This window comes from Cebidichthys violaceus, unplaced genomic scaffold (assembly GCF_023349555.1).
Source record: "Cebidichthys violaceus isolate CVI_PGR_0920_01 unplaced genomic scaffold, fCebVio1.0.p SCAF_117, whole genome shotgun sequence".
Classification (NCBI taxonomy): domain Eukaryota; kingdom Metazoa; phylum Chordata; class Actinopteri; order Perciformes; family Stichaeidae; genus Cebidichthys; species Cebidichthys violaceus.
The window spans coordinates 288,500-305,696 of record NW_027176282.1 but is presented as its reverse complement, the minus strand read 5'-3'; the positions used below and the strand labels follow the sequence as shown (position 1 = coordinate 305,696).

Genomic DNA, 17,197 nt, shown 5'->3' with positions numbered 1-17,197 from the left:
AAGAGGTTATTCTCACATCCACCCCATTTAGATTTTCCCCAGATAGATATGTGAAACGGTCAACCTTTTCAAACTTGCCTGTTTTGTTCACACCCTCCGGCTATTACTGACCCAGTAATATGATCCTTATTCTCCCAAACTCACCAGAAAAACTTCCCTGACTGGTACTGCACGCACTGTCGTCTGCCGCAGAGCTGAACACAAATGACTCTCCTTTGAGTGGCGTAATACAAGACACACTTTCCTGTAGGAGGGGAAAAGGAAGTTAGAAGTATTTCCCTTTTTTAACCAACAATATATAACAAGGACAAGTAAACAAAATAATCATAACCACCGCTCTAGGCTACTCCGTGGCTGTATTTGCATTTCTCCCTTTTTTTTATCTCCTCCTTTTTAGATGTAAAATGGTGCAAGTGAAATAAATTGATTAATTACTATGCAATAGATTTTGGACACCTGTCATGATTGGAATATAGTGAAATTCATCAAACCAGCTTACATCCTTTGTTTTAATTGTTTTTGGTAACAGAATTATCCCCCAACCCCCACAGTAAAAATGGGACAGATATTAAATATGTCATCAGCTGCCTATGTTTTGGGCTCTGGGGAAGTGGCATGCATGTATGCACTTTCATTATTGCCTGGCATCTCTCCGCATGTCTCCACCCACCAGTCCAGTGTCATACTCCTCCTCTGCCTCGTGCTCTTCCACTACGCTGGCAAAGCTGCTGGCGTTGGAGGAGGAGCGGGAAAGGTCCTGAGCCTCGGGGATGGACGGCGCCCTGCAACACATCGCCAGACTACACACCTGGGTCACTCTGACCAGACAGACACCTGTGGTCTCCATAAGCCACATTCATTTGGGCAGCGGAATCAAACTGGGTTTCATTTTAGTATTTATTACTTTTCCTTCCAAAAGTTAATTAATTCATCATCTTCATTTCACAGCACCTCATGGTAGCACTTTCAAGCAAAGCGACAGCAGTGTGTTTCTGCGCCAGGTAGCGTAATCTTTTAAGCTGTTCTAGATGCAACCCTTTAAATTAGCTCTATCTAGGGCAATACTTACCAAAACTTACTATATATCACAATATTTTTTAAATAACCACATTAAACAAATGGGTTCAAGTGCAGCTTAAAGCTATATTGTGCAAATACTATAACCATTTCTAGAAAGATATCTTGTCTCATATTAGCTTTAGTTTGTGCATGTATATAATTTATTACTATATAAATAATCTATGTAATAGTCACCTGTTCCTGGCAGCAGGGAATTCTGGAGAGCTTTGATTGGAGGAGTTGTCTGATTTGTTTTCCTGTGAAAAGTGGGTTCCCTCCAGTGTCCTCATGGTGCTGGGTGACACCTCTCGGCTTCAGGACAGGGATGGAGATTGAAACATGAAAATACTATACAACACATATCACATTCATCTGAATATGCGTTGTAATCTGAAGAGGGGCCCTTTAATGTGTTTTTTAATGTGTATTATTGTTATAAAGCATGAAGGATATTTAAGAATGCTTATGATTATACAGTGCTTTGAACATATTATAATGCATTATAAGTATGTTTACATGGCGTTGTAGACATGGGTATCATAGAAAGTGCAGCTGAGCTTGATGCAGGTTTAAATATTTAGCATATGGATGATATTGTTTATCTGCTGTACCAGTATTCCCACTTAAGTTTCAGATTAAACAGAAAATGTGATACTACATCTGTCAGTTGTTTTGTCTAAACATGAATAAGCCTGTGCATGTTAGCTGATGCATGCATGCACTGCACATATCCTGGGCAACCCAATACGTTCCTGCGCTCATGAAGCACAACAAATAAAGTAAGCCATTGATAATTTGAGCCTCTTCATCAAAACTGCCATCCAACAAAAGCTTGTCTCTTGAGAAGTGTGTCTTCTAATGGTCGACTTCCTCATTTTAACGCCTTGCTTCCATCTGTTGCAACACAATTCTCTCTTCACTACCCACTCGCTGCTGATCGGCTCTGCTCTGTCCTCTCACCTCCTCTCTTGGACCTCCTGGATGTTCTCAATGCCAATGGCGCTGCTGCGACGGGAGCTGAAGGGCCCAGACTTTTTCCTGGTTGGGCTTTTCCCAGGAATGATCAATGACTGTCGGTGAGCAGGAAGATAAGAGTCAGACACACACACACACACACACACACACACACACACACACACACACACACACACACACACACACACACACACAATATGTGAGTAGTACAACCATTACACAACCACAGCATTAATTATATGCAGTGCATGACACCATGAATGAATGACAGAAATTAGAATGAACACCATAAATAAACAAACATGAATATCAATACGTGAAATCCTCTCACAGCCACTGGAACTAAAACAGACATATTTTAAACTAGAAACTACTGACTGCACACTTTATGATTACTAACATTATGAGACAAAAGCAAAGTTAACAGCAGAGACAATACTAGTAAACAAGAAGGGAGGAATATACATGAACCTCTTCTATTGTTCCTATCCCTATGGCACTGCCTCGGCGTCCATATTTACTGGGACTTTTCCCTGGAACAAGCAATGACTGAGCCACACAAGGCAGGGCCATGGAAGCACAGAGAGAGAGAGAGAGAGAGAGGAGATGGTAGATTGGAAAAGTAGGGGGGGGGGGGGGGGGGGAGAACACATCATGAGATCTCATGCACAGCACAAAGAATTTTAACAGGTGCATAAGAGCTTAAAAAAAAAGAGGTCGCAGCGAGACCTGACAGGGGAGACATAAAAGATATTGAGGATATAGAGAAGCAACAGAGAGACTGGGGGCCCAGCACACAGCCGGAGATGGAGTACCACCGAGGTAGCAGGCTTGTCGGCAGTTCCTGCCCTGAGGGTTACAGGTTTGTGTTGAAGCGTTTAAACAGAAGAAAAAAGGGGCAAAGAGTGCTGACAGAATCCAAAGGGATAGCTTTTAGCTTTTCTATGAGTCATGAGTTTCAGAAATGGGGTCCATTTTGTCCCAATTCAAAATACTGTTAGCAACCGAATCCCAAACTGCAGTGAATGTCAAAAGAAAAAAAACATAGTTAACACCGTCCCTGGAAGAGACACGAGCAGGACGGTGTGCTCCTTCCATTGATGGAATGTGTCATGCATACTCTGTATAGCCACACATGCACATAATACAACAAGGCTGTATAAAGAGGTTGTAACGTTTACAGGAGAAAACAGTCGTGACAAAAGCACAGTGCAGAGGGAGGGAGTCTGGGTAGTCATACAGCCGTTACACTGAGCTCACTTCATGACTCAGGATAGAGATTAGACTGGGGCTCACAAACAATCTCGCACCTCGCATTGACGGCTACTAACAACATCCTAGATATCCAACTGTCGCTCTATGTGGTGGTGAAGAATCTCTCAACACGTGAGAATGAATGAAATGGAGAAAATTAATTATGCTGTTAATTTTACAAACAAAACAAGAAAAACAGTTAGCTAGGGTTGGTAATCTTGAAAGAAACATTATTCAATACACCTCGACAGCAATCAATAAAAGAAAAGCCCCGACAAAAAAAGAGGAACAAATATGTGGCTGTCGTGGGACTGTAATAAGCACGTCCAATCATTCCATTCACACTCATTGCTCGTCGCCGGAGTTTTCCATAAATTGCTAGCTTGACAGCTGTGAATGCTAACAACAGCAATGTTTGTTGTTGACATTCTGTCACACCTGTATGTCAAGCTGGGTTTTTGTCCTGTCTCCACGTTTGTTTTGTGACTTCCTGTTTTATTTTGGAAATTAACTCTCCTCTCGTTTCAGGTTCCTTGCCCTTCCTCATGTGTCACCAGTCTGATCGTCTTCCCTGATTCCTGATTGTGTCCACCTGTTCCCCCACTTCCCTCATGTATACTTATAGTCTGCGTCTCCCCTTGTCCTGTGCCAGTGTGTCATGTCCTTTCGTCTTGCACACCCGCCTTATGCGAGTATCAAGTCCAAGTCATAGTTTTGTCTGTCCCGAACCTTGTTATAGAGTCCTTGGTTGGCCTTGTGCCGTTTTTTGCTTCACAGCCTTTTTGTTAGTGACTGATTATTTTCTTGTTTCCTCGGTAAGAGAGATTTTGGTTTTGCCTTTTGCCTTTTCGACTATTCAGCTCTTCGAGTTAAATCAGAGCATTTTTACTTGTAGTTTACTACCTTCCTCAAGAAGAGATTTTTGGTTTGGCTTTTGCCGTTTGACTTTGCAGCTCTTTGAGTTAAATCAGAGCATTTTTAGTTCTACTTTGTTATTTTCTTCTTTCCTCGCTAAGAGAGGTTTTTGTTGGCTTCCCGTATTTAATATTGCCCAGCTCTATTAGTTTAGCCAGAGCATTTCCCCGTTCTTCCTTCTTCGGAGGAGTTTTTTGTTTCCAGGGATTTCCCTGTGTTTTTTTGTTGGAAATAAAAGATTGTCAGCTGAACCTCTACTCTGCGTCCGAGTCCTCCTCAAGAGCTCCCTTCGTGACACATTCATTATGATAATTTTGGGGGAAGGGCTTTGGAGGGAGGCCTGAAGGGATGGACTGTCAGTGACTTGGCAACACTGAGCATAATTTTTTTTTCGCACCCTTTCTAGTTTCTCAACATTATCAACCCTAGCTTAAATGGTAACACAAAATGAGCCATCTATGAAAAAAAAAAGGCAATCAATAAAAGAAGCTTTAATGAAAAGTAAGAGTGAATTAAAAATGTCAGGGATGAAAGCAAGTGCTTCGATGATGACATACTGATGAAAGTGATACAATGCCAACAGGAGTTATTTGCTAAAGTGCTGCATATAAGAAATAATAGGGGTTAGAGCAGTCTGCTTTTATCCTGCGAATGGGGTTAAATATATTGTATGTTGAATGTATGTGTTAGGTGGGCATCGTGTGACCCAAAATGGGCTACTTACAATCCCTGGGTTTTTGGGGCTCTCTGCGGGATTGTGGGTAAAGCTGCCACTGTGACTAGTGGAGACTGTGTGTGACTTCTTGTTACTGAGGCCCATGGCGTCCATAGACTGGCTTCTGCTGCGGATGACCCGCTACAGAGAGAAACGAGGAGATACTGTCAGTGGATCCACTTTGATATTTTGTGGAAACGCAACACACTGACCGATTTTCAAAGCAATACATGTGTGGGACTCTACACTCAAACTAAATTCCATTTATCCAAATTAAGTCAATTTTGAAAGTTGACCAACATGTACATGTTAGTAAATACTTTGCTAATACACAGATTGGTGTAATTTTCATTTCTATTAGATATTCTCAAAATTTGGGAATAAAAAAATACGTTTTAAAGATGTAGTTACTAAAATTAACGTTGGCTGAATTCCATTTAGTTGCATCAGTTTTCAGGGTTCTGGTATTGTTGCCAGAGAAAAAAGTTGACATCGTACATTTCTGCAAACCACGAGATACGTAGAATGTGGACGTATTTTTATTAATACTTTTCATATCAGCCTCGTATCACACTTGCAGGAACGCACAATGTCACGTGATTAATGGTATTAAACGATTGTTTAGGCTTAGGCAGCAAAACTCCTTGGTTAAGGTTCGAAAGAACATCATAGTTTGTGTTAAAAAAATTCTGTAACAACGTATCGTAACAACGTATCATAACAACGTATCATAACAACGTATCATAACAACGTATCATAACAACGTATCGTAACAACGTATCGTAACAACGTATCATAACAACGTATCATAACAACGTATCGTAATAACATCGTAACAACGTATCGTAACTCCTGTAAATAAATAACCACGCTTAGTGGATTTTCTTACGTAGCATTACGTAAAAAGCGTAACTTCAACGTTAACTTTTGGTTTCACATGGGACAGAAACAGCGGTCACCTGGGTGGATGTCCTGTGTTTATTTGAACCATCCACCATGACTCCCATCTGCCCCTAAAGGACTGTCTGTCTCTTGAAATACTCGTTATTTTACCAAGTAACTTTCAATAAGGGACGCTCGATACACTACTCCACTTGCTTTGAACGTGGCAAACTTCAGAAACAAACGATTCTTACATTTTTTCTGGTGACTGGGTTGCAGGTAAAAATTTAAGCTGTCAAAAAGGCCTATCACGAAATATTTAATATGTATTAAAACCATATTACATATCGAGCTGCGTTTCATGCAATGTAAAAAGTTCCGAAAAATGTCAACTTTTTTTTAACAGCTTTGCTCCAATTGGTCCAATATTTTGAAACGAAGGTCAGTATGTCATATTGTCAGTATGACTACATGCTACAAGTGCTGATATGTGTGAATACTTTGGAATAAATGCGTTAAATCTCTGAGGACACAAATGTGTGTATATAGACATGTGTGTCTTTGTGTGTGCACATCGTGGTTTGTGCTTACATGTGTGTATGCAGGATTATTTTTTGAACACTTAGGGGCAGTGCAGGTCAACAGGCAGGAGGGAGAGGCTCCGTGAAAGAAATGTAGGTTCACAGAAGGTCAGGGAGAGTGTAGGCTACGCGGTGGAGGAGGATGAAGCCGCATCTCTTATTCTAAGTATATTGTGGGGTTTTGTGTCATGGGAGGGGAAGATGAGACACAGAGTGAGCAAGGAGAACAGTTAGACAGAGGCAGAGAGGGGAGGTGGAGTGGGAAATATTTGCAGATGTAATTTGTGGAGGTTTGAGGGAGAAGGAGAGAGGCAGCAAGGTGGCTCTTGACAGATAGAAAGAAAAACAGACACCAGATTTGTGGGCAGGAGTATATTTATACAAAGCTAGTGTGTGCTTGTATAGAGAATAAATGGATCTAGAGACAGAGACTGAGACAAAGGAGGTTATATTGTCTGAATTGGAAATACAGAAAAGATGGCAGAGAACCAGTTGGTGATGCAGAGACGAGAGAAAAACAGCGAGGGGAACGCTGCCCATGGGGAGACATGCAAACTGCATCATCAGCTCCCTAATGAGGGGTCATTAAATAGTTCATCAGGCACACACAATCACAGCTCCTACCACCGAGCCTCGGCGGCTGGGCTACGCTCCGCTGCCCTAATGGTCATTGATGGAGCACTCGGTCAGAGGAGGTGTCTTTCATACACAGCGGGACGGTCCACCCAGCCACATAAGCACACCATCGTGTGAAAACACACCGAGTTCAGCAGCCGCAGCCAAGTGAGGAAATCAAATGCCACAGAGGACTGGTCCTTTGAGATACTGCAAATGTTCTATGCTTTGTTTTCTCATGTGTGAATACCCAGAATCCCAGCCAAGAGACAGAAAAAAGAAAAAAAAGCATCATCAAAGTTTCTGCCATCATAACCATTCTCTGTCATGCATGTGGAGTTGCAAAATAACGGTGCGCCTCTCCAAATGAGGGACGGGGCTGTACCTTGAAGGATTCGAAGAAGCCTCCTCCCCCTCCGGCGGCTCCGTTCTCCAGCTTATCTTCTTCTCCACCCAGACCCATCATGGACTGGCTGTTAATGTGCACCTCCTCGTACAGAGTCTCCAACAGGGCTGAGCGTGTGCGCTCCTGACAACAACAACAACAACAACAACAACAACCACAATCAGCCTGCAAGTTCATTCATCATTTCAAATTAAGTGATATGGGGGACAGCGATGAAGATGATATGGCAGTGCCACATCAGGATAATAGACATCAGTACGGGAGCTCATTCGCACTGCGGCTGTGCTTCTTGTCAACAATACAACCAGCAGGAGGCACACCTATGCCAACAGGTGTGTGCTCAATGTGCACAAATGCCTCCCCCCTCACACACACACACACACACACACACACACACACACACACACACACACACACACACACACACATACGTATACACACACCATACAAGCATTCACACTTCAATAATTCAATTTGCATTGCAACACTCTTCTCACCTCGAGCTTGGCAAACTTCTCAGCCTTGTAGCAGGCGTACTCTGCATTGATGAGCTTCGTGAAGAGGAACTCGCGGAACTCGGGCCCCTGAGGAAGGTAAATACAGAGCACAGGCGGAGAGAATGAAGATTTATGATGTCTGCTTGTAAAGGGGAATTGAGTTTGTGTGACTGCTGACCTTTTTGAAAATGGCTGGGTCAGGCAGAGCAGGTCCGAAGAAAGGTACATCATCCCGCGCTGTCACGGACACCTGGAGTAGAAAGCAGATGAGCACAGCCTGTGACACACTGTGATACGTGATGCACAGACGAAAAAAAGCTCCCAAATATTGAAATGTTTTTTTTCACTGTCAATACAAGTTTCTTGATGCGTTAGCAGTCTCTGGAACCAACCTTGTAGGTGACATCGTCCGTACATGCGTTCTCCACCTGCACCACCACATACGCGTGCAGGAAGTTGGACTGGATCATGTCTGGAACGAAGGGCGTGTTCTCCTCCTGGAACATGATGGCTACAATGTCGTTGCCTATGTGCCTCTTCCTCTGCAGCTGGATGGCACAGAAAAACAAAAACTAACAACAGCGGAAACATCTCAAATGACCGGTTGGAGCATCTCAAACGCTCACCTGACACTAAATCCCTTCCAGGAGTTGCACTGGAAGATTTACTGGGAATAAATATAGTCCAGGCAGAGAGGTGGACGGGACTTAAATTCAACAGTGCTAAGGGTTTAACGGCTATTACAGCCATTTTGATTTTTATTAGCTTTATCTGAATAACTTCTTAAAAAACTTAAATAAATACACATAAAATAACTCATATCCATGCATGACATGTATGATGGTGTATACTGAAAACGATCAGAAAACCTACAGTACTAACTGACTAATAGGCCCCCATAAATCAAGTTTATTCATTTTTGTGAACTGATACTGTAACACCAACAGGTGTTGATCCCCTGCTGTATGTAGTGAATTTGTGTCCGCCAGGTGAGCGGGTGAGTTTGCCTCTGGCCCCAGACGTCTAGGTACCAAACATAAATTGTGCACAATAATACATTTAATAAATCTCAAATTACCTCCTCAGTAGGATTAAAAAAATGTTTTATTCTGTGTCTATGTATGTAATATGAACTACTGTTATTAATATTTACATTTGATGTAGCTTTTGACAAGAGTAGACCATTTTAGGCCTAAGCATTAAAAGGTGGTTGATGATGGGGAAATTAATGAATCGGAAAGCCAGTGGAGGCACTGCAAAGTCAAACAAAATTGGATTATGATTCTGCAGATGGCTGACTGTCAACGACCCAAATCGTCACTGCTGAATAGCTACATTTTGCTGCCAAAATGTTGCCAAGTGTCCTTTTGCCAAAAGGACACTTGTACACTTGGAGGATAGAGTGACTGTGCCCAAATTTTACATTTGTATCCAAGCAATGCCTTTTAAAAAAACTTAGTGTTGCCAAGCAGTAGGGACACCTACTTCCTCTGCTTGACACCTCATAGCCTTTGGCTAGGAACTCTTACTTAGACAGCTAAGATGTTCCCATAAATATCAGAGCAGATATAGCTTTTTTTGATGAAAAATCATCAAATTAAAAATATGACAAAATATGTGTATTTAGGACTTTGCAGCAGTTGGGGCGAATATCCTGTTTGAGATGTGATAAATACTGTCCCAGAAATGTTTTCCTTTCAGCAATCAAATATAAACGTAATGCTAGTAGATATCAGGATGTCAAAATACATTCTGCTCAGGCAGAGAGGAAGCAGCTATATCAGGGTTTTATAAGTTAGTGACAAACATAGATGCTCAGTCAAAAATGTTATCAGTGCAGATGGTCTTGGGCTGGCCAATATAGACCCAGCTCCCATGGTCCTCCTCAGTAAACACCGTGACACCTGCGCTGCAGCAGCATGAGCTGATTACCCTCTGTCAGTCATCGGGCTATTTAACACACTAAAGTGCGGACATTTGACAAAGCCACTTCACACCTGTTCGCTGCAGTGTTAGCTGGCACGGTCTCAAGAGTTGACCAACTGTGTGCACAGTTTAATACAGCGAATATTTACTCTGGGAGTTACAGATGATTCTTCTCCAGTTAGCAGTCTGATTGCTTTACAGCATATGTCTGGTAAAGGCAGACTGTTTGCTCACATGATAACAATGAACCATCTTTTGGCCCTGGCAATTTTTTTTTATAATATGCTTGGCATATCAGCCAGAAACATGCCATCAAATATTATGTAGATATTTGGTGATTGAAACAGGACACATGTGGCTGCAGAGGCGGGGCAGCCAGGTTGCTACTGCATCATCCCTGGGCTTATTAGCACTTAAAAACGAACTCAGCAGACGTGGGACCGGATTGAACCACTTGACATCTGTTAATGCCGTACATCCGCTCAAATCGGATCACAGTCAATCAGATCTGGCCACATTAATTTTTCACTTTCCCCTGACTGAAATAATGCCATTATGGTCGCACTTTGCCTCCTTATCTTGAGTTCCCTCATGAATCATCCCATGTGGGTGTTGTTTATCTCCTCTGTTTCTCGGCAATATGGAAGGTCTGTGCAGCAATAGCTTCATATTTAGCATACATGACAGTCCTCATCTAAATTTAAACAAGAATGCAAAAACGTCTTCTAATCTTTCCTCCACCGATTTAAGCTGTTGCACATTCAAATGATTCATCTTGCTTCATCAACATTAACTTAAAAGACCGAAATTTTGATTTTTCAGCCCTGACCTATTGCCTGCCGTCTGACATGCGGAGGAGTCACAAGGAGAGGCCTTTACAAATCAGTTAGTGAATGACATTGGAAACACAAATTAGTTACCCCGATAATTCATCATTGTACTGTTACTATACCTGCTGTGAGTCTCCCTCGGTGTAAGGCAGCTTGGTGGACACATGGAACATAATCTCCTTACTATGGAAACTTGTGTAGACGGATTCTGTCCCCGTCTGACCATGAGCGACATCCAGCCCGCCCCGAAACCTGAAGAAGAAAAGTAGAGAAGGGGAGAGTAAATTTAAGGGCAGAAGCATGAAAAAGGAGAGAGGATGACAAAAGGAGTTGGAGAAAAGAAAAAATTAGAAGTTAAGGTGAAGAGAGGATTGAAGACAGAGAGGAGACAAACAAAACGGTGGACAAGTGGAACATAAGTGCATGCTCTCGAAGGACCCGGCCCTTCCACGCTCATCCATCATGGAGGGAATGCCAAGGGCGCTTCTTCTGCCTACTCAATCACGATGTCAGCAACACTGCAAATATCAGGACACTCTAAATCGCCTTTTCAGGGGTTCATTTGAAGCCAACTCCGATCAATAGCTTCTGACCGACATGAGGTGGAGCGCTATACGGAGAATAGCATTAAAAGCACTTAAATCTGCTGCTGAGGAAACTGAAAGAAATCAAACTGAAAAGTGCTCAAACCCTTTAAAGTCATGAAGCTCAATCTTGTGGCCCAGAAACTCCAAGAACTCGACAAAGGAAGAGCTTTCTTCCATGTTCCCAAACAGCTCCTCCTCTGATGTCTGCGTGGAAGGAGCAAAGGACATTTTCAGGAGGAGTGACACATGACCTCAAAAGCAGAAGATTAGCAGTGGTTGCAGCACACTCACCTGGCCAAACTTTTGATAGATAACACCAAACTTGAAGTTGTTGCTGATCACATGCTCATCAAAGGTGACAATGAGCTGTGATGCCTGAGGACGAGAAAACAGAACATTTTCAGTCAGGTTCATGGAGATGTGATGTTGGTGGATAGCAAGAGAGTTTTATTTGGAAATGAGGATTGGTGCTTACCTTTGGGTAGAGGACAGGATAAAACCGATCCACATTTACCTCTTCACAAACAAGCTGTAGGTGAAAAAGAACATTCATCTTTTCTCACTTAAAGGCTAAAATACGTTTTTTTAAAAACTATATATTCTTTGCGATAGTAAATGCCTACCTTGGCCATCTGAACCACATTGGGGAACTCGGTAAGGCAGGAAATGGGAATGACATCGTGGTACGTTTTTAGCTTTGTGCTGAAAGACAAACAGTTTGAAAAGTTAAAATGCTCACTGTTCAAGCAATCCTTCAGGGTTTTCTTTCTTTGATGTTTAGCATTCAAATGAACTGCCTTCCCTTTTAATTGCTTTATAATAATTCTTAAAAATTATAAATACTTAAATAGAAAATACATTCTATATGTAAAGTACTTTTCTGGACCCAAAGTGCCAGATAAAAACAAAAACATCAGGTATAAAAGAGCATAACATTGCAGGAACATACACTGACAGACAAAAAGGTTTCTAACAGATTTTTTTATTATTTAAAAAGGTGAGTTTTAAGAAGTTCCTTAAAACTATGGAGACTGCGAGCAAATCCTGAGTTTCAGGCAAAGCATTCCAGAGTTTGAGAAAGTGAAGCAGACGGATCTAAATAATGAAAAGTTGGGCTAAGACCACGTGGACTGGGCAGCTATAGCAGCAGGCTTCCAGCAGGTCTGCACCTGAACTGACTCAACTTCAACTCCGACAATGAACTCCCCTTCAGCAGCTTCTACTCCTTGCTTTTAAAGAGCAGCTCTTCCTACACACAAACCAAAGTTAATGCATAATCAATTGGGCAGTCAAATAACAATCATATGTAAAAACAACAAAAACAATCTTTAATCATTATTCTAATTGTCCAAACATATAAATATTAACACTATAAGTTGTTTGGGGTATTTAAAAAAAACATTATTCTCTGAAACTTCTCTGTAGTCAACATGGTACAGTCTGAGTTCCCTCTGCTGTAAAGCCCATTAGAAGCTCTCACTTTCTGTTGTTTGGCAGTTTGGACCCATGACCATATGACAAGCAGGTACTATGGATGAGAGCTCATGCAACAAATTAATTTCATACAACCAATAAATTAATTTGAACGGAATGTATTAATACATGATTTGAGTCGTCATTTAATCAACAATATGAAGGATGACTGTATGCATGCTGACCAGAAATGACTTGTTGAGTGTTAGCAACTTAGCATGCTATACCCTTATGTTTTTACGATGCTAACATAACTGTGCCACAGAGGCCTGGGCTACACAACTTAGCAACGCAACAGGGACTACAGATCCCCTGTGGCGATACTGCAGGATGGAATTAATAATAGAACTGCAGAAACTTGAATGTATCTGGTCAGTGTGCCACCTACACTCATAGGAACCAAAAGAAACCATAAGAAGGCAAGTCCAGCTTACCTTCAGCAGTAACTAAGGGTTACCACTAATGCTAAGGGGCACATCAACAATTAACTAGGTGACACTAGTTTGTAGGTGGTTTACAGGTTACGTTTAACAAAAAAAAGCTCCATTCACAACAAGCATATGCACTGTGTAGTATTTCCTCACTGTGTGGAATCTGGTTAAGAGTTAAGGGTAACGTAAGCCGCTCCGTCATGCTCTCTGTTGCATTCAAATAAGTTTACACACCAACAACTCCAGCCACCGGAGATACTTTTTCTTTAGTAAAAGCAAAAGTGAAAACATACTGAATAAAAACAGGAACAAGCATTTGAGGCACAAAGTCAAACAGGGTTACTTTGGAACTGATCGTTTTTCCTTTTCATTCTTACACACGGCCTACTCTTACTAGATTCACACGGCAATACAAGACCAATGTTTCTTCATTTTTCAATATACTGCTGTGACTGTTTGCCTGAAATAAGCAAGTTTCTCGTTTTAAAAGCTGAAAGCATTAAAAAAGTCCCTCAGCATTTTCAACTGATGGAGCTGACATTTGCCTGAAATCAATTAAAAAAAAAAAAAAAAAAAAAAAAAATATATATATATATATATATATATATATATATATATATATATATATATATATATATATTACGAATTTTAGTGGTTAATCTGCCTCAGGTGTAGCAACAGTAACTAAGGGGAGTGTGGCTTAGAGAACAACCAACTTAGTTTCATAGGTCCTAACAACCTGTGATCCTTCTGTGTGCTTAGGAATATAACTTGGTGTTTTTACAGTTTATAGAGCTTTAACAGCTAAATAAAAAAAGAGATTATGACTTGTCATTTAGCTGTCTTACAGATACTTTAGATGTGGACAGTGACTCTGACTACATTGAGCGGGGGGACTGAGTTTGACTTGGGTGATGGGGTGACTGTGGGAGGTGCTCATTTGGTGGAAAACATCAAACATCACTATGTGAAAAACGTTGTGGGCTGAGTGACTGTTGCCTCACAACATACTCATCCACTCCAAAGTTCCATTAACAAAGAGGGAAAGCAGCTACTAAAATCTGGAGTGGAGCCTCTCGGGTGCTAAAATTAATTTGCAGGTTATGTGGTGCGCACAGTTCCGCCTCGCTCCCCCTCGTCTGTCTTTAGCAGAACGTGAAGAAGTGGAAGACTTCAGTGAGTGGGCAGGTGGGTGCCATTACACTTAGATAGTGTGCTAAAAGTTGAGTACTTTGTGGCACATTTTTTAAAGTAATTTAAACAGCGGAGCTTGAATGTTTACACTGTGCCACACAAACATTTTAACACTTCTATTTATACTCATGTTATTACACAACTCCCAAACATAAATGATAAAAATATCTATTGAATTCTGACGTGTGTTTTGTTGTGTTTCTAAGGACACTAAAGCAGGAGCTTTACAAATCTGCAATTGTTTTACTGGAAACACTTTCTATGACACACATAGTGCACTTTAAACTCACTTAAAATATGTTATTATCTACTTATTGCACTGTGTAGTTATAGTTATAAGAATTCATAAATATTTATGATGCATTATAACAATAATCACAACACATTATAAAGCATTTATATAATGACATAAGGTCACGTTTCATGATATTTCATAACTGCTGGTCACTTATTGTGTATTATAATTTCCATGGTTGTAATATTTTACAATATTATTGTAATGCATAACAATCACTGTTATAAAGCATTCTCATGTAACTATATGTTACTCAAAGTGGTCATTGTTGGCTTTAAGTAAAGTGAATAAAACATATAATTAAATCTATGCAAGAACAACATACAAAACGTGAAATTACTTTTTACTTTACTAAAAGCAACAATTACTATTTGGAGTAACTTATAATCACATTATAATGCATTACAAAAAAAGGTAATTCAGTGACCTGCAATTCTAAAGTAATATGATACTTGACCTTATCATGCATTTTATTAATTCATAAAATGCATTATAATCAGTTATAATTCTTTTTTATAAAGTTATAGCTATTTAAACCTTTAAAGCAAGAAATTACATGCTATTTCTGAGGTATTTATCGTTTGATAGCCGCATGTCACGAGATAAGTTGTTTCACCTGACTGTGACTTAAACATTAGAGCAGGGGTGTCAAACTAATTTTCACCTCGGGCCACATCAGCATCATGGTCGCCCTCAAAGGGCCGGTTGTAACTGTAAGACTGTATAAATGTAACTACTCCCTAACATATTGTTAAATAACTGTCTCTGCATTTGATTATTGTTTATTCAAGTGTAACAATATTGTACATGCAGTTATAAAAATGTAAAAATATATTTAAGCACATTTCTGTTACTATAACATAAATCATTTTAATTTAGGGTTAAGAAACCCACATTATTCTATCAAAGATCAAACTCTTAAAGAAAATAACAAAGACAAATATCATCAAACACAAGCTATTACATTAACTTTGTTCAAAGCTATTTTTGTCCTCTCTCTGCATCACTACTATCCTCCCCGTCGTCGTCCCATTCGTGCAGCTACATCCAAGAGCTCCTTACTGATGGTGAAGTCTGCCTTCAGCCTCTTATAAACATTGATAGATGGTAGACGGAAACACTGTATCCGTGTTGTCTGTGCTTTCATCAACAGCTAATGAAAAAGACATGTACCTGCTCGTCTCTTCAGCTAGCTGTGTTGTCAGATTGCCTACTAGCTTCAAAAAAATGCACCAATTTACCCATAGATTTCATCTGTTGTAAAGCCACGTTTTAAAGTAGTCTTCAATGTACAATTCACAATCCATTTCTATGTCAAATGTAGGGTAACCTATGAAGAGCTGCTTCTATGACTGTTGTGTTTATGTATCTCATAATTTTGACTTTCTATCTCATAATTATGACTTTCTATCTCATAATTATGACATTCTATCTCATAATTTCGACTTTCTATCTCATAATTTCGAATTTCTATCTCATAATTTCGACTTTCTATCTCATAATTTCGACCATGGGGATATTTTTATTATCAAATGTAACTTTTAATTCTTTTTTAAAATATATATATATATATATATATATATATATATATATATATTTATGCTGGCGGATTCGTGGGCCACATAAAATGATGTCACGGGCCGGTTCGGGCCTTGAGTTTGACACCTGTGCATTAGAGGCTTGATGGAGCAGATGTCAACCGAACCAGATGTTAGGAAGCTCGTTCTGAGATTGAATTCAGACAGCAGGGTCAGGCCTTAGCGTAGCACTGCCTTTTGTCAGCAATCAAGCAGGAAAATACATTTTAAAATTCAATGAGAATTGAGAATGCTCTTCTTCCTCTGTGTCATTTTTGCCTGACTTAACACAGTTCTTTAGCAAAAAACAACAACAACAACAACTTAATTCATCTGGAACAGTGAAGTCATGTGTGATGTGTGTTGTTGCAGGTTCAATGTGAGAAAACAGCTATAGAGAGAGAAATATAGAGAAGGAAAATGGAGTAAAGGAAAAGAACAATAGCAGGGGATAGGACTGTGATTAAGAGCTAGGGAAAAAAAGCACAAATGGGAGCGAAAACAGGTCAGTTATGAAAATAATAGGAACTGTACCGAAGCATCAAGCGCAGATGCTCTTGATCCCCAATAACATCGTACTTCATGGAAAAGACCAAGTGGCCCAGGGCAGCATCCATGGTGTAATAATTAAAGTGTTCCTGCGGGCAGATAAGCAGAAGAAACTCAAACGCCATGATGAATACTCCCTCAGCAAACAAACTGCTATAATAAATTAGAAATGGAAGAGGGCAGAGAGAATAACTTTCTTCTATTCTTTTAATTTAGGAAAGCAGTGTTTTTGAGTAAAAGGTGTGAAACAAGGTACCATCTTATTTTGAACACACAACTGCTTAGGTGTATGACAGATATACAGCATTTACAAGTGGGCAATTTGTTTCAATTCAATTCAATTGGCAATTTTGTATAGCCCAAAATCACAAATTTGCTTCAGAGGACTTTACAATTTATACACATCCTCTGTCCCGGGACCCTCACATCGATACAG

General features: G+C 40.3%; 1 protein-coding gene across 13 annotated transcripts in view; it reads right to left on the bottom strand.

The window, feature by feature from the left end:
• Window positions 1-17,197, bottom strand: part of rap1gapb (RAP1 GTPase activating protein b) — a 106,275-nt gene that overhangs the window by 2,719 nt on the left and 86,359 nt on the right. For 9 of the 13 annotated variants that reach the window (XM_068705413.1, XM_068705416.1, XM_068705411.1 and 6 more), the window contains 16 exons: window positions 16,747-16,850; window positions 11,866-11,944; window positions 11,718-11,771; window positions 11,534-11,617; window positions 11,346-11,446; window positions 10,778-10,907; window positions 8,292-8,447; window positions 8,078-8,149; window positions 7,900-7,986; window positions 7,382-7,525; window positions 4,928-5,059; window positions 2,506-2,583; window positions 2,020-2,129; window positions 1,255-1,371; window positions 671-800; window positions 145-244 (listed from right to left, as the gene is read on the bottom strand). In XM_068705413.1, the coding sequence (XP_068561514.1) occupies window positions 145-244; window positions 671-800; window positions 1,255-1,371; window positions 2,020-2,129; window positions 2,506-2,583; window positions 4,928-5,059; window positions 7,382-7,525; window positions 7,900-7,986; window positions 8,078-8,149; window positions 8,292-8,447; window positions 10,778-10,907; window positions 11,346-11,446; window positions 11,534-11,617; window positions 11,718-11,771; window positions 11,866-11,944; window positions 16,747-16,850 (1,678 nt within the window). The remainder of the gene's footprint in view (window positions 1-144; window positions 245-670; window positions 801-1,254; window positions 1,372-2,019; window positions 2,130-2,505; window positions 2,584-4,927; window positions 5,060-7,381; window positions 7,526-7,899; window positions 7,987-8,077; window positions 8,150-8,291; window positions 8,448-10,777; window positions 10,908-11,345; window positions 11,447-11,533; window positions 11,618-11,717; window positions 11,772-11,865; window positions 11,945-16,746; window positions 16,851-17,197) is intronic. The other 4 variants (XM_068705408.1, XM_068705419.1, XM_068705409.1 and 1 more) reach the window with 3 other exon arrangements.